Source organism: Lytechinus pictus, chromosome 5, assembly GCF_037042905.1.
Source record: "Lytechinus pictus isolate F3 Inbred chromosome 5, Lp3.0, whole genome shotgun sequence".
Lineage (NCBI taxonomy): Eukaryota > Metazoa > Echinodermata > Echinoidea > Temnopleuroida > Toxopneustidae > Lytechinus > Lytechinus pictus.
Window position 1 is genome coordinate 46,822,185 of NC_087249.1, and position 18,760 is coordinate 46,840,944.

The following is an 18,760-nucleotide window of genomic DNA, read 5'->3' on the forward strand; positions in this document are numbered from 1 at the left end:
GGATTTACCAAAGCTAAAGACATACTTTAAAAATAAATAACAATTTTGTAAGTAGTTCGTACAGAATCCAATCCACCCAAGTGTCTGTGGTGTTGCATGGACAAAAAAAAAATATGTGCCACAGGATTCTGAATGAAATTGTGTAATAGCTATAGATGAGAAATCAGCAAAACAAGCATGGCATTTCACTTGAATGATGTGTCTTTTTCAAAGTAGAGGTTGTCATAGTTTTCCTTTCCTTTAATTTCACATTATGTGCTTTGTTCTTCATGATGAAATATCATGGCCTAATGTAAAATTACACTGCTGGAACTGTTACCCTTATTTTTTTATTAACAGACAAAACTAGAACTACATGTATCACTGTAGTTGATTAATACCATATGCTGTTACCATGGTAACAGTTTACAACACATGGGGGGGGAAATATGTCTTGCCCATCTTTACCTCCACACCTACGTGTGAGCAAAATATCATGAAAATTGGCTCAACACTGATGAAATAGTTTGAACCACAAGATTTTTGCCTAATTTTTGACATATTATATATTGTTCCCATGGCAACACGATTTCTGACACATGCAAAAATATGTCCTGTACATCTTTACCTCGAGACCAATGTGTGAGCTAAATTTCATGACAATTGGTTGAAAATTGATGAAGTAATTAAAACTGAAAGTTTTATACCCAATTTTTGTCATGTAATATGTTACCATGGCAACACAATTTCCGACACACACAAAATATATGTCTTGCACATATCTACATCAATACCAATGTGTGTACCAAATTTCATGAGAATTGGTTAAAAACTGAGGAAGTAGTTTGAACTGCAAGATTTTTACCTTATTTTGGGTAAAATATACCATTACCATGGCATTTCCGACACATGCAAAAAGTGTGTCTTGCACATCTTCACCCCAACACAAATATGTGTTCCAAGTTTCATGAAAATCAGTTACAAACTGAGGAAGTAGTTCGATGCGCAAGATTTGCAACTGACCGACTGCCCGGCCATACGCAGATAAATACCCCTTCAAACTTCGTTTGGCTGGGGTATAATAAAGATTGCACTGTTCATCAAAGAATAGAGACCAAATGTGAAATTTTAATTGAGAATATTTGCATTTTTCATTACCTTAATAGTAAGTCCTGGAACTTTGGAGCTTTGAGGATTTTTCAATTTACAGTTTGGATCTAAAGAAAAATTTGACCAGAAAGAAACTGAAAATTAATAACAAGTGATCATAATACACTGATTTTAAATGTATCAGTAAAATATATAGGTTATATGTAAATATTGTGATCAGTAATCGGTAATATGTAATAGCACTATAAGATTTGTAAATGTGCAAAATTGAAGAGCCTCTATGTCTATGTATGAAGGTGCTATCAAATGATGAACACACGAAAGAAAAACTTTAAAGATATAGGGGTTTTATTTTGAATTATTTACAATAAAATCATTACATATTTCACAGTAAAATCAACAGGAACATTCCCCTCCCAAAAAAAAAAAAAAACATATTCTGGTGAATGACAGCTTCCGATTGATAATTGACAATACAAATTAATAATTCAACATATTCATCTATAACAAATATTCACTGAGCAGTTCTAGTACTTTAGTTTTTGTTTGTTTAGCATTTTGTAGGTAGTTTGTTTGTAAGTTTATATTTCTTTTTTTGGGGGGACCTGCATAAAAGACATGGTTTCTTAATCTACTTTCCATTATTTTGATGAGTAAATGACTTGAGACACTACATACCTATTTCCTCTGTGTGTTGGGTATCTGCTTTTATTTTCTTCTGCAAATAATGATATATACTTAAATATATAATTAGAGCTACACAAAAAGAATAATAATAATAATATTCAATAAACATAATACCCATCGTCATCATCACCATCATCACTATCATCATCATCATCATCATCATCATCATCACCATCATCACCACCACCACCATCATCATCATCATCACCATCACCACCATCACCATCATCACCAACATCATCACCATCATCATTACCACCATCATCATCACCATCACTATCATCGCAACGGGCATCATTGTCATCATCATCTTAATCACCACCATCACCAATGACACGGCATATGCTCCTGTGTTAATATCTCAGAGGGCATAGGCTTAGAGTTAAGATTGTATTAAGAGTTTTGGTTCAGGACAATGTAAAGATATAGTGTATAGTGGCTGCGCTGCGAGTGCTGATTTTTTAGTTCAAATTTCAACTAGAAAGTCGGCACTCGTGGTGCAGTCGCTGTGCAGGCGCTTTAGGTGCAGCTGGGTTGGCACATCATTTTTTACAGTGTAGACACTGTTGTTGATATAACACCAAATTCCATTGATTTCATGTAGGCCTGTTGTTAATTTAAGATCTTATCCACAATATTTGGTCTAACAATAGTCTTACAACTTTTTTCTTTCTTTATATAAGGCTAGTTTTTTATCAACTACATATTCATTAATATTTTTGGAGTTATATTTTCCTCCTTAATTCACTTAGGTGGTAACTGTGAGTTGCCATTTAAAACCTATGACCAATACTGTTATCTTATTCGGTATTAGTTCTGTAATACATTGTAATGCATCTGAATATTCAATGTTTTACATAAAGTCATTAAGGAAAACCAGATTACTTTTTCTTTCTGAATGGAATTGTTTTTTATTTTTACTGTCAATTCCCCTTGCATTCCTTGTTGCGATCCAGCCTGGTATTTACATACGGTAGTTATTTTCTTTCAGAAATTTACATATGCTCTCTTTTGTACACACATGTTCCAATGATTTGTATTAGCTCCATGGTCCAACCCGTTTCGTACAAGCTATTGATGTTGATTCCACCTATTTCAATCCCAACTCTCAACCAGTTCTTTTCATGACCAATTGCCCCATTGATACAAATGTTGCTTCTTTGGCTAACCACGATCCTGAAATTCTTTCTGCCTCATATCATAGTGCAGTAAGCAGTATTATTCAACTTAACAACGAAATGCCTGAGTTCCAACTTGACTCAGATGAAAATGATGTTTTTGTGAATAACTTGTCTTCTGACTATTATCTTTCAAGCCAATTATCTGACAACACATTTGCCAGGTGCCCAAGTACACTCTCTCTACTACACAACAATGCACGTAGCCTCAACAAAAACTTCGACCCATTCCAATTATTCATCAATGATTTAGATGTAAATCTTTCGATTATCAGACTTTGTGAAACCTGGTTTACTGACTCGCCCACATCAATACATTCAAAAGAAGGGTTCAAGCTTATTTGCAACAATAGGGAAGGCAAATCAATATATCTGATAAGCTAGTTTTTTATACTAGACCTGAATTAACATACATGACTCAAGATATAAAATGTATTTTCGTTGAATTGAATTGTGATAAAAACATTATCATAGGTGAAATTTATAGACCTCCAAATGCTGATTCCTCACAGTTTATATCTATACTTCAGTCTATATTGTCCTCACCTATCATCAGTAACAAACCGTGTTTTATCATGGGAGACTTTAATATCAACTTATTTCAATATCACCAAAGTTCAAATTGCAGAGACTTTGTTGAGATCTTACTCACACATTCATTCGCTCCGGCCATCACGAGGCCCACTAGAGTTACTGATAACTCGTCAACCCTAATAGACAATATCTTTACAAATATACATTCTCCTTCCCTTTCTGGAATTACTGTCTCTGATCTATCTGATCATTTCCCAATATTTTCCTTCATATCAAACATTAAACATTCCTCTCCACCAAAAAAATCTAAATACAACGAATTTCAGATTTTATCTGAGAACAATATTAATACCTGTAGATTTAAAGAAAGTCTTTCAATTATTAGCTGGCAACCGATACTTAATCTCTAAGATTCCGACCTAGCTTTTGATAAATTTATTGATATATTCTTTGAATCACTTGATACCACCATACCCCTTCAATGCTCTGCTCGTCGAAACTATAAGAAGATACCCAGATCACCCTGGATTTCCAAAGGTTTACTTAGGTCTATAAATAAGAAAAACAGATTATTCTGCAAATACTAAGCAAATCCTAGCGAAACTAACAAAATGAGATACAAACTTTACAGAAATAAGTTAACTTTTACTCTACGTATGGCAAAAGAACAATACTTTTCAAATCAATTCTCTTTATTTAGATCTAACATTGGTGGTACGTGGAAAATAATTAATAAGGTTTTAAATAAAACAAATAATGATAGTCATGAATTTAACGACATCCAGTTTGAAGGCGCATGCACTGACGATCAGACTAGCATTGCCAACGCATTCAATTCACTCTTTGTTAACATAGGACCTAATCTTGCAGAAAACATACCTACTCCCAATTCCCCCTTTCATTCTTTCCTACGTAACAAAATTGTTCATAGTTTATTTTTCCTTCCTGTTCAAGAAACTGAGGTTATTGATATTGTAAGCAACCTGAAGCTTAAGAAAAGCCCTGGATATGACGGTGTAACAAATGCCTTATTAAAAAAAGTCATTTGCCAAATAGTCTGTCCGTTAACACATATATTTAATTTATCTTTAACAACTGGCTCGGTTCCAAAGAAAATGAAGATATCCAAGGTCATACCTATCTTTAAGAAAGGCAATAAACATGACATAGGAAATTATCGCCCTATATCTCTTTTAACCAGCTTTTCCAAGATACTAGAAAAAAATTGTCTACTCTCGCCTTTTTGATTTTGTTAAATAACAATAATGTGCTTTCTGGTTCTTAGTTTGGTTTCCACAGACAACATTCAACAACACATGCCCTCTTGTTATTCATCAATAAAATTGCCAGAGCTATTGACAGCAAGTTACATACTGCGGGTATTTTTCTGGACCTCTCCAAGGCCTTCGATACCAATAACCATGATATTTTGCTATACAAGTTGTCTCACTACGGAATTCGAGGAAAGGCCTTGGAGTGGTTCAGGGACTACCTTCATGATAGACAACAATATGTTTATATTTATGGTGTTGAATCAACCCCTCAAACCATTAGATGTGGAGTCCCACAAGGTTCATTATTAGGCCCGCTCCTCTTTATTTTCTATATCAATGATTTACAGAATTCCTCTTCAGTGTTATCTTTTATTCTTTTTGCTGATGACTTTATATATTTTTTGCTCCCATCATAACCCCAATACTCTTTTAAATATCATTAATACTGAACTAATAGCTGTTTTTGATTGGATACAGGCCAATAAATTGTTGCTTAACGTTAATAAAACTAATTTTGTGCTATTCAGCAACTCGGTTTCCACTTTACCCAGTAGTATACTTATAAACAATAAAAGCATATCCCAGGTAGATTCTACCAAATTTTTAGGTATATATATCGACAGTAAGCTAACATGGCGGGTACAGATTGATTCCTTATGTAAAATATTATCTCGTAACACTGGTGTGATAAACAAACTGAAACACTTTGTACCCTTTCATGTGTTGCGTATACTTTATTCTGCTCTAATCTTGCCCTACATCAATTACTGTATTCTAACATGGGGCAATAGCTCCAAAACCCTCTTGGATAAAATTAACATTGTCCAAAAGCGTGTTATAAGAATAATCAATAACGCTGGATTTCGTGCTCATACAAACAACCTTTTTTATAATTGCAAAATCTTGAAAATATCTGATTTATATTTGTACAACCTTGGTATATTTATGTTCGAACTTAAGAATGACAATTTAGCAGATGCCTTTGAGCCATTATTTCAACGCAATTTCATTTTAATACATTCCCATTCAACTAGACAAGCTAATCATTACCACCTCCCACAAACCCGAACCGTTTTTGCAAATAGCACTTTTACTACAACAGGACCCAAATTCTGGAACAGCCTAAATAACGAACTGGTTGATAGCCCCTCTCTCAATTGTTTCAAACGCAAGCTTAAGTTATACCTCTTAGAGAGGTACAATGCTGGATCGTACTGATAACTGCAAAAAATAATAATAATACTAATAATCATAATTATGTTTTTCTATTCTTTCTTTCTTATACTCTTTATTATTTATCCCTGGACTCCCCCCCCCCCCCCCCTCCATCTCTTTGGTCGTTTTCCAATTTCATTTTATCTTACTATTGTTATCCTTTTTCTACTTCATCATTTTCTGGTTACTTGATGCCTTTCGATATATTTTGTGTAAAACATTCAATGTAATAAATATGTATTCCGTTTCCACATTTGTTCACCCAAAGTAACAACTTATATTTTCTCCCAATGGGAGCCTAATTTTCTACAAGCTCTGCTTTTTATTTAGGCTCCTCACTTTTTTTACATTTTGTAGTGTACCTTATGTTTAAATACTTATGTTAGATATTTAATTTGATCTTTGATACACTATGTTTACGAATACATTTGTTATGTATATTATGTTATTTGTTTTAAAAATGGAATCAATAAATGAATGAATGAATGAAAAATAAGGATTAGGGTTTATTTAGTTTTGGGAGGTTAGATTTTATGTTTCGCTTATCATGCAGATTTTCTATCGGAGCAATGGCCCCCTTAGCAATTGTCTCCAGAGCAATTGTCCTGGAACCCAATCATTCCCATCACCACTGTCATCACAATAATCACTATAATCATCACCCTCACCATCATCAACATCACCATTATCTCATCACCATCATCATCACTATCATCATCATCACATCATTATCAATGTCATTTTTCCCCAAACATTGTACATAAAGTGGCGGATCCAGGGGGCTAGATTTGGTTTAATAGACAATAATAACAATAATAAAGAGCTCTTGTAAAAGGCATATTACATTAACCCTATGTGCTTCCAAAGGACTTGAATATTACTACAACATCTAACTTTTACAATGCATTATACAAGTATTTCAAGGAATGTCTCCTGCCAGGTTGGAGAGTGGCAAAGTGTAGAATGACACAATGTCATAGCATACTACATTTCTTGAATGAGGTAAAATTCCTGATCAGAAGATGCCAGGTATTTTCTGTGATGGAATAAGTTTTTAAACACCTATTAATTACCTTTTTTCTCCTCCTGAATTCCGATTGCACAAGATCTCTCATTCCAGAACGATTACCGTCATCGTCATCATCTTCATCTGTATTGTAGTCATCATCGTCAGACCAGTCAGTAGGCTTTCTCTTCATGCCAACGTACGTACTATAAAGGAATAATAGAATACTGGACCTCATATTTTTATATATCCCTTGTTACAAAACAAAACAACATCTCTGGATCTGATTTCACAAATAAATTTTGAAAAGTCCACGAACCAAAATCCAAGTATCAAAGATGAAACTAACTCCTGGTCATGAGAGTAAATTCTGGAAGAAATTGTGTCGAAATTGTGTCAAAATGATGAGAAAATATTGGTCCTTAGAAAAGCTTTTTTTTCATCATTATAAACAGGAAACTGAATTGATTTTTAACCAATAACAGAAGAAAAAAAATAATGGGTTTATAAAATTTGCTGAAGCCAATATCTGCAATGAAATTATGAACAAAAGTACATTCAAACGAATGCATTTCTTCTTCCAGCAAATTTAACGTAAAATAAAAATCATATTTAAACAAACTAAAGTTCTAAAATACAATTATTGCAAGAAGCTGAGGTTCCTTTTACATCATACTCTTGTACCTGTCGACAGGGCCCTTTATTAGAAATGCAATTGTTAATGAAAGGGCTACCCTGTATTAAGAAGACTGAATAGTATGTATATAAACACAATACTTACACATCTCTACCATAGCGGCCACCACCGTACAATTCATCATCATGAACATTGAGGGGGTTCTTCTCTATATATGTCCGTCCCATGTGATTTTTTTTCGCTGGTCCACCCATTATGCCACGTTGCATCTCGTCGATGCGCTTCTTCACGACCTGCGGCGTCTTGCAGACGTCACACATACTGCCACACGAGGGCAGCTTGTCATCAAAGTACTTGGCAATGGATTCATGCCTACATCTAATAAGAAAATATCAGAAATAAATTATATAATAGTAATAGTAATAATAATAATAATGACCTAACTTTTCATGAACTCCATATCAAAGTGCTTTATAATACAATAAAATGTACAGAGAAAAAAATTAGAATTGAATTATACAGCAAGAAATAAAATACAGGTAACTGTAATCAGAGCTATGTTAAATATGCCAATTCCATTTAATAGATATCATTAATTTTCATCTGAACAAGGTTATATAATAATGTTTGATCTATTCCAAATAAAATTTGTAATATGGCTAAACATCTAATTTTCATTATAACTTTAAAATCTCCACAATTGATGATAATAATCATCATAATATGTAATCGTATCTATATGTCCCTATGCACATTTTCCTTTTTCAAGAACAATGTGTAATTTTACTTCAGTATGTAGAGTGAACAAACACAAATCTAGTGCTATATCGAGGCAAAAAACATATTCTCAAATAAAAAAAATAAAAAAAGATCAAAGAATTTTTAAATTATTTGACTAAATTCTAATTCTCATGACAATTATAACCTTTCAGGGCCAAATTCACAAAAGTTTGTCATAAAGGGGTACAGAGCCATGGACTATGCAGATTTTACACATAATTCAGAGCGTACACTGAAAAAGGTTAAATCATAAATGCACGCTAGAAGCAGAGGGCGGTAAATACATTCTAAATCAAGCCGGTCATACATGAAATCTGCATTGTCTATGGTCTTGTACCCCCTCCAATATTAAAGCCTCATTCGAGAATTGAGGCCTGAATGTTTTCATCTTACTTTGCTTCCTCACAAAATTTGACAAGTGCCTCAAAACTCTGCATTGGAGCCTTGCTGGGCTTGACGGGTGATGCCGAATACTTCGCCTTTCTCTGGATATACATAAGGGAAATGAGATATTTCAACTATACATCGGACGACGGCCAGACACCATTTGGATCCCCATGTCTCGGCTTCATCTCCAGTGTGCAAAAGAATATTGATTTTACTATGTTGATCCCGATTCCTGATATATTTTGATGGTTGGACTGAACATTTGTGAATTTACACTACACCATGCTTGGTTGTGCACAAAATCGCTTTTTATGAACAGATCAGAGTTTGCCTTTGTTAAAGTCACATCTGACTGAGGTAAGACTTGTAAATACCTTACACAGGTTCCATGAGAGTTGCTTCAGTGACAATTACTCCCATGGAAAATCTGCACATTGAGATAAACGTAAAATGTGACATTAAATCTAAATAAACCCTATTCCGTATCTTTACATTACTCTGAACCAAAAACTCTAATACAATCCTCACTCTAACCCTATGCCTTCTGAGAAATCAAGATTGGAGCAAATGTCATGTGACCGGCAGACGTACCTATCAATTAATCATTCAAGTTATTAATCAATTAACAATCATTATTTTCATACCTTTTTGCGATTTGCACATGCTATTTCTCGTGTGATCAGGAAAGCTACTTGATTTCTCTCCTGCCTCGAGTAATAGAGACGACATCGAGAAGGTTTACCGTCGCGTCCCGCTCGACCCGACTCCTGGTAGTAGCCAGCCATAGACTTGGGGATGTTGTAATGTGCCACAAATCTGCATGATACAAATATATGGGAGTAAGTCTGTGACTAGTATACTCAAATACTCTGATGTTGTCGGTGTAAATAATAAGCTCTGTATTAAAGGGATCGTTTAACTTTGTGAGCAGCTGATTTAAAAAATTCTCAAACTGGGTTGAAACGTGCGTATGAGTGCCTGTATTTGTCCTCAAAAACTCTGAAACAGACCACAATATAGGATGGAAAACTCTAATTTAGATACAAGTAGCAATTTATTAGCCTGATTTTGAGAACCGTCTAGTAGACGGGTTCAGCTTATGACCAGTTTTCTCCAATTCAAAAAGTCTGTTGGCTATTTTGACTGCCTTCTGTTGTGTGTATTTGTGTATCTCCTATACACACACTATTAGCTGCACTGTACATTCAGTGTATACCTTGTACACACTGTATGTAGGTCATGATGTGTTCATCTAGAATTAATGTGTTGTGGTGCACAGATTCCCTGTATACACATAGTCATTGAGACCAACTCCCAATTATTTCAAACTTTGGTTTACATCTCCAAGGTTTTAAAATTGATCCTGTAAATATAATACTTTGAAACTTTGGGGATGGTATTTTTACACTATAAGCCTAATGTTTAGCCCATTTTCAGGAACCAAAAGGAGAATTTTTTAAATCAGAACAAAGTGAAATGATCACTTTAAGCTCAAATATTCTATCTGTAAACTTCAAGTTGTTATCTCGTAAGTATATTATCTAAAACTGACCAGAGTTCTCACGTGAACCCTGAATGGTTGGTCAAGACTCTACAGCTCAACAAACTTGAGTCCTTGACCATGTCATAAATTTTATTCTTAATTGGGGGGAGGGGGCTATTTAGTGAGAATGAGAGATGTCACTGAAAATTAGAAACCCAAACAACGATCGTGTGTCACAGTGGTTTAGCTGGAAGAAGAATGGGTAACGGTTTGTAAAGAAAGTTGGAGTTGATAAATATATAGTTTTCAGTTAAACTTCCCATAGAAGTATTGATCAAGTATTCAGAGCTGCCAAATAAGTAGGATTTTCTCCTTTTTAGTGGGATATAAAAGGGGAAAGTGACACTAGATATGATTTATTTCCATTATAAATAGGATTTTTGAAATTGTAAGAATGATGATTTTTTATATGTTTTTAAAAATTTCATAGAAAAATAGGATAAAAAGAAATAAAGAATGGGATTGTTTCACAATTACGGTTGGCAGCTCTGAGTATTGATAAAGCATTAAATTTGAGATACAGGTCGGTGTTTCATCAAGCTGTTCGTAATTTTAAACGACTTTACGTGTGACTGGAACATGTTCTTATGTGCGAAGTCAGCAACATAGGTACATATGAGGTTGCACAAAAAGGATCACCAGTAACAAACAGCTTTATGAAACACACATCAGGTCTTATCATCACATAACATTACCTCACTGTCGCCTTGTCTACACCCATTCCAAAGCTGATGGTTGCTACGATGACCTTGACCTTGCCATTCATCCACTGTTCCTGGACCGACGTCCGGTCTGCAGCCTTCATTCCTCCGTGGTACGCCCGCGCCGTCAGTCCCTGTCGGCTCAGGCTCCCTGCAACCGTGACACAGGCGTCCCTGGTCCGGCAGTAGACGATTCCACAGCCTGACGCATCCTGGAGGCATAAACAGAAAATATTTCATTCTGGGCGGGCCTGGTCGTTCAGGAAAATAAATTATTTGAAGCCTTTATTCAGTTTATTCATTCAAGCTGAAGTCTGTCTATGTATTGTTTACCTGGTTCACATCATTTAGAACCAGGCCAATAATACAATGATTTCAGTAGAGTTGATTGCGTATTCATGAGGTCATATCTTGGGCCCCCATCCACCAACTTTTGGTTGTCATAACTATTTAATCATGTTCTACCAAAATACGGTAAGATGCTGAAATACTAAGATGGAAAATAGCAAAAATCACACTTTGGTACTCTACTGTATAGTCCAGACCCAATTCTTAATTCTTTTTATGCCACTTCAACAAAGCAAGAAATGGAACTTAGTAATGTTATGAAGTAAAAGCATTATATTTTCTGATCTACCCCCAATAGCCAGGTCTTTCTGGAGCAGCTTCAGGCCAAAATCTTTGAGACAAACCAGGTGGATTTCTTTATTAATATCCCAATCTCATTCACTTACCCCAAGAGTTTCATCTTTCTGCAGCAGCTTCATCCCGAAGTCTTTGAGGTGACCTAAGGGATCTTCCAGGACATCCTTGTAAATCACATCGTAAAAGAGATTCTCTCGGAAACAGCACGCCCTGAACTCGACAACGGGGGTTCTCAGATGCAACTCATTTATGATATCCTTCTGGACCTTCGCTGTGGCCGTTGCGGTGAGAGCGACGCAGGGAACGGTAGGGTACGCCTTGTGGAGTGCCCCCAGCTTGAGGTAACAAGGTCGGAAGTCATGGCCCCACTGTGACACGCAGTGGGCTTCGTCCACTACGATTCCACTGAACAACCCTTTGTTATCAAGGTTCTTGAGGATGGTCTTGAAGGTGGAGGTCGCTGCTGTTTCTGGGGTGATGTAGAGCATCCTGATCTTTGGTTTTTTGCTGCAAAGGTCTGAGATCACCATCTGTTCAGGAATTTAAAATGAAATTTTCTCAATATTATTGATATGTGTGTAATAATAACACACAGTTCTTAAAAGCACATGTTACATTATGATACCTTGAGACTATGACAGGAAATAGGAACAAATTACTAAGAAATTTCCAGAAACAAGATAATTCTTAAAATCTCCTTTTTAATACTGTACATCATCAAATTTTTCCAAAAAAAGTAGAAAAGCACCTGGTAAAAATGGCAATTTTCCTTTCCCCCAAATATGAATATTCCAATTCAATAAGAACAGTTGGTAGGCACATGTATGCTCTGCGCTACCAACGAACTTGGATATCATTACCCCTTGCTTCAGCCTGCCATCCTTTTATATTACACTAAGCATTTGAGGGATAAATCTTGCCAGGTCCTCATTTACCTCAGATAAAGGGAAAGATTCTCATTTGAGAATGTGACAATTCCCATTTCTCAAATGGAGCGTTGTGGCCCAGTGGACTTGTATCCGGACTTTGAAACAGATGATTGAGGGCTCAAATCCCAGCCATGGCGTAGTTTCCTTCAACAAGGAATTCATCCACAGTGTGCTGCACTTGACCCAGGTGAGGTAAATTCCTTGAAATGTGTGTGCGCTGTAAGTAATTACAGCCGCCAAGCTAAAGCAGGGGTAATAACATCAAAGTCCTTTGGAAGCACATAGAGATGTGATATGCGCTATAGATGAACTGTTTAGACCTATTATTATCATAAATATTATCTCTAAAGTACCATACCTTTCTCTTGGCCGCAGGGATCTTGGAGTTGAGACTTTCGGCTCTGATGTTGATTTCATCTAAATGGGACAACTGATCTTCTATGAGTGCGATGAGAGGAGAGATGACAAGAGTTATGCCTTTCTTGCAGACTGCTGGCAGTTGGTAACAGAGGGACTTTCCAGCTCCTGTTGGCATAGATATGAACACATCTTTCTTCCCTGAAAAAGATGATGATTGAAGAAGATGAATGATTTCAGGGTTCAGATTGATCATAGCCAGGATTAAGGAGGGTATTATTAAATACATTTAAATACTGGTCACCCAATTCTTGATTTTCTGAATACGGTCTATTTCTGTATCTATTTTCTGTACATATGATCTATTTCTCTCTCTATTTCAAGTTTGTCATTGTAATTCTGTATCATGCCTCAACCAATCAAACTTATTTTCTTCATATAAGTTGTTCAACGACTGTAAGAAAAGAAAGAAAAAAAAACCTGTTATATAGGCCTACATGTACCTCCAATTATTCTTTTCATATTTTACAGAATTTTGATCAAGGGAAAAAATACTTTTTGGTTAAATATACGTAGTAACCGAAATAACCAAACATGCAAATTAACGCGTCAGAAAATAATTTCATACTCTATTAGAATTTTGCAAGTTCATCCTTCCAAAGGGAAATTTATTAGAAAGATAATAAAAATGGGCCAAACACATTCTCAAAGCATATATTTTCTCAAAATAACAAAATATGGTAAAAAAAGCAGATCAGTGATTTTGTTCATTTTCCAACTGTCCCTACAAAAGTAAAATCAGTTAACGTGTAAAAGAGGGTGCAATTGGAAGGTGTTCTCGTAAAAAAGGAAAACTGATCTCTGCTAAAATTTTACACCTTTTATGTAAGTATGATGGGGGATAGGGTGTCAAGACACTTTAACATTTTGAAACCATTCTGTCTTTGGATTACACAAAAATATGAATTTAATAGTTACAATCTTCTTCAATTTTGTTCTCTATTCTTTAGTTAGGCCTATTGGCTATTGCCTAACATTTTGTTATTGATGAGACTTTACTTGATAACTTTTCCAAATACGTTTGTACGATAAATATCATAAATTGTATATTATGATGTTTTATCTGCCAATGCAAGTATTGTACGGCCGATGAAATTTATCGGCCGATGCAAGTATTTCTTAAAATCTTTGGAAGTCGGCACTGCTCATGATTTTGCCGCCCTTTATAGACGCATCGCTAAGATGCAATCACAAAGAAGACAAGATGGCGACAATATTCATCTGTAATTAAAACGCTCCTCTACTTTTAATATTTTCACGTATTTTAAGCTTTATTGTAACATAAAAACAAACAAGTGTAGGCTAAAAGTTGCAACCTATTATTGTAGCCCATTTACATAAGTTTGGGCTCAAAACCCTACAGAAAACAAGTATTTTGGACTTTGGAGCAACATTGTTGTCTCCAAAATACTTGGTTTGTGTGGGCCAATGCAATCGTGTCCCAGGCTCCATGGAGAGTAAGCCTAGTACATGTACGTCAGTAAATGACTTTTACTCTCCAGGAGCCTCCAGGCCAGGCTAGGTATACAGTCTTAGCGTATTTATTGTAGAAGTTTGATGAATTTTAAGAAAATATTGTTTAATAGAAATAAAAGATTAAATTCATGAAAAGTGTTTGGAGATATAAGTAGACCACTAGGATCTAAATGCAATTGGTCTAGTGCGATACCGATCACTTTCTTCCAATTCTTCCCATCCTTTATTTGTTTTGTGACAAATTAACCATCATTTGCCAATCTATAACTTATAGTATAAGTTGAGTCTATTAAAGCAAATAACGTTAAATTTCTAAACGTTCAGAAAGATGCAGAGATCTAACATTTTCATCATCATCATCCGTTAAAGTACAGTCCACCAGGTTGGTGTATCATCGTACTTGTAGAATTGTGCAGGAGTATGTACAGTACTACAGTGCTGTGGAAGATCTATTCTACATGCGGTTAAAAAGAATCAGCGCAGTCTTAGTGCAATTGGATTTTCTGCACCACAGGCTTGAAGCTGGCTACTGAATTTTCACAAACAAAGAAGGAAGCTGAGGAAGACTGCCCAATAAAATGTTGAGAATTACAGCTGTATGTAGACAGGAATAACCATCGTTTCTGGGGATTTATTTAACAATTTCTGACATTTAACTATGTATTGGTGAGTGGAGCCTAGTCTTGAGGACTCCATGATGATGTCTTTAAAAAAAATTGACATATACTTCTGATGAAGAAGTATATGTCAAATTTTTTTAAGGACAAGTCCACCCCAACAAAAAGCTAATTTGAATAGAAAGAGAAAAATCAAACAAGCATAACACTGAAAATTTCATCAAAATCGGATGTAAAATAAGAAAGTTATAACATTTAAAAGTTTCGCTTAATTTTTCAAAACAGTTATATGCACATCCTGGTCAGCATGCAAATGAGGGGACCGATGACATCATCCACTCACTATTTATTTTGTATGTTATTATATGAAATATGAAATATTTTTATTTTCTCGTCATTGTCATGTGAAACAAAGTTTCATTCCTCCCTGAACACGTGTAATTCCATTATTTTAACATTTTGTGGTTCAAGCAAGGGGGTCCTAATTGCCGAATTCTTAAAAATTGAAATATTGTATTATTAAAACAATAAAAAACAAAGTAAATAGTGAGTGAGTGACATCATCAACTCTCTCATTTGCATATCACTGAGTTGAGCATAGAACTGTTTTGTGAAAAATAAGCGAAACTTAAAAATGTCATAACTTTCTTATTTTACATCCGATTTTTTGTGGGGTGGACTTGACCTCATCATCATGGAGTCCTCAAGACTAAGTGGAGCCAACGCAGTTCAGCGGAACAACCAAAATACAGAGACTGAAGCTTTTGGTCTAAGCTGTTTGTAGAATAGAGGCACAACCAAATTTGTAAGGTCTTTGCCTATGAAAGTTTGACACCGGTACTGGCGGTAGGGAGTTCAGTGAAAATGCCACTTTCAGAATTTGTATCTGTCTGTGACTGTGCACCCATGACCATGTATAAAACAAATATGAAGCCATTAAAGGAGGAGGAAAAACCCTATAGAAACCTATACCATGAGAAACTTTGAAGTTTTATGAATAAAATGATGTATAATTCAAGGGCATGCCTTGCCCCACATAGCAGCGCATTGCACTTTAAAAAAAAGTATTTCACAGTCCCATTCATTGCATTTTGTGTAAGTTATGAAAATCTACTTTTTGCTGTAAAAAAAATCTGCACATTCTCCCCGAGCGTCCCGCAACGTTGGGGAAGTACAATAAGAAACAAGATGGCGGCGTAAACATCAGGCAAGTCTCTTCCGTCTTTTCACAATATTTTTTCATTGTTTTGATGAATTCTTGTTTTAAAAATAATAACGAGAGCGTAGAAATGTCGGAAATGAAGTTTTATCCCATGTACATGATTTAGACTCTGAATTAGAGCTAGATCTTTTAGAAGGAAAGTAGAAATCTCGGGGGTGAAAGTTTCAGGTTTTGGCTTCCTTTGTGTGGGTCTATGAGATAGAAGGCCTGGCTTCGTATGAGAGTAACCTTACGAGTTACGTTAGTAAATGATTTTTACTCTCTAGAAGCCGCCTGGCTAGTGATACTGTCACTGAGTGATATTTTATTTTGGTTGTGCCTTGTCAATGTCATGAATGTCATGTCACTCAGGCTTGTGGCTTACCTTTAAATACTTCTTCTGTTCCCTTTTTCTGCAGCTCTGATTTGAAGGATGCATAACCAAACACATTTTCTAGAGTTTCTTGTAGTTGAGCAAAAGAGCTGGTCAATTTTGGATCAACTGTGACCTTGTCAATTGGTATCTTTTTCGGACACGATATGCTGGCTCCCGCAGTTGAACATTTCGCTCCCGAATCAACGTCCGTCTTGTTTGTCAGAAAATCTGTGATTTTAGACCCTTGCGAGCGCGAGGTGCTCTTCTTTGAAACCTTCGGCATCTTGGAAGTTTGAATAGCAATGAGTGAGTGGGACTCAATACCTTTCACCCAGAAAAGATAAAACGTGCCTGACACCGAAATGTAATCATGGTCTAGGTCTCTCTCTCGTTGTTGGTTGGGTAAAGGTAAATCAGCATTATGCTCAAGGTAGCGAATTGCGATAGATCATCGACGCCGAGAAGTGCGGGGAGATGAGCTTAGCATGTAGTGCGAGCAGCTGGCTGGATTGCAGCTGAATTCGCTGACGACATGCACGTACTTAACTTGATCCAAAAAGTCGGAACTACGTGGGTTATCGTAGTCTTGTGTCTTGTGTTACTTCTTCTTATGACAGAGAGAAAATTTCCAGAAAATTTAGCCGCCTCACTTTTTGGATCTGAAATCTATTGATCCCTACATATTTTATCAACCTACATAATATTTAAAGTTTTTTTAGTTGATTTTATATATATCTTACTCGGACGAAACGTAAAAATGAGACGTTGTACAACTTTAATAAAGTAAGTATACCTTAAGGGCAGACTAGCAAACAACAACAACTTTTTTTGGGGGGGGTGCCGCAATGGTGCCAGTTTATAGATACTCGGACATTGTGAAAAATTGTCTTTATTGCTCTTTCACAGCACAGATCCGATTAGGAGCCAAACGAATACTCAGACCACCATGAGAGTCCAGCCAAAAGGTCACATCATGGAGGCCGGTAGAAAGAAAATCTTTCTGAGCTCTCCATGCACATGCACCAAAATTTATGGCGCAATTATGAGCAAAAAAATTGAGGGGCGATCCCGGGGCCGATCTGGCGTATCAGGCGAAATTTGGAACAAATTGTGAGCGACATTTTCATTACAAAAATCAAATTTCGTGATAGATTTTGACATGTATTTCAAAAATAATATCATATTTCACCATTAATTAATTTCCTTTTCTATTTTTTTTATTGGTCGTGAAAATTTGGGGGGAAAAGCTTCCCCAAGGCCCCCCTATATCTGTATGCCACTGGCACCGAATAAAGGGAATAAAAAAGAAAGAGTAAGAATTAAGAACTGAAGCCACAAGTTGCTCACTTTTTGTATAAGTATAGACAATTAGGGCGATGCCCCCTATAGGCCTTTAACTTAATCAAGTAACAAAAGACTATTAGTTGAAACAAATAGACGAAAGTGTTAAAGGAGGGGACTCCATCATAATTATTTCTGCAATATAGAAAATGTACTATTGTAACCCCCCCCCCTCCATCCCCAAATCTATTGAATGTCCTGGCGTCGCCCCTTTTTTTATAATTCGTGAAGATACAGGCCTAATTCCCCTAATAAATTTTCTGTTGCAAGTTTACCCTTTACAAAAACTATGAAATTAGAAATATCCAACAAGGATAACACTGAAAATCGGATGTAAAATAAGAAAGTTTTTGACATTTTGAAGTGTCACTTAATTTTACAAGCCATATGCACCTCCTGGTCGGTATGCAAATAAAGCGACTGATGACATTAAGTCACTATTTCTTTCATTTTTCATTATGATATATGAAATATTCTAATTGTCTCCTCATTATTATAAATGTGAAACAAAGTTTTCTTTTTACCTGAACATGTGGAATTACAATTGTTTTAACATTTTATGGTTCAATAAAGTTTTTGTCATTATTGTCAAAACCTGTCAAAATCGAAATATAACAGTAAAACAAAATAAAATAGTGAGTGAGGGACATCATGCATATCACTGAGTTGTGCATATAACTTTTAGCGAAAAAAATAAGCGAAACTTGAAAATGTCATAACATTCTTA

The 18,760-nt window shown here is 35.6% G+C and overlaps 1 protein-coding gene across 1 annotated transcript in view; it reads right to left on the reverse strand.

Moving 5' to 3' along the window:
* The window catches only part of LOC129261177 (ATP-dependent DNA helicase Q5-like), a 29,222-nt gene extending 11,723 nt beyond the window's left edge, over nucleotides 1-17,499 (reverse strand). The window contains 10 exon segments of the mRNA XM_054899239.2: nucleotides 1,138-1,196; nucleotides 1,768-1,807; nucleotides 7,051-7,189; nucleotides 7,765-7,998; nucleotides 8,794-8,885; nucleotides 9,432-9,603; nucleotides 11,026-11,243; nucleotides 11,766-12,206; nucleotides 12,964-13,163; nucleotides 16,702-17,499. Of these exon segments, the coding sequence (XP_054755214.2) occupies nucleotides 1,138-1,196; nucleotides 1,768-1,807; nucleotides 7,051-7,189; nucleotides 7,765-7,998; nucleotides 8,794-8,885; nucleotides 9,432-9,603; nucleotides 11,026-11,243; nucleotides 11,766-12,206; nucleotides 12,964-13,163; nucleotides 16,702-16,975 (1,869 nt within the window). The 5' untranslated portion in view covers nucleotides 16,976-17,499.
* Nucleotides 17,500-18,760: the final 1,261 nt, after the last annotated feature.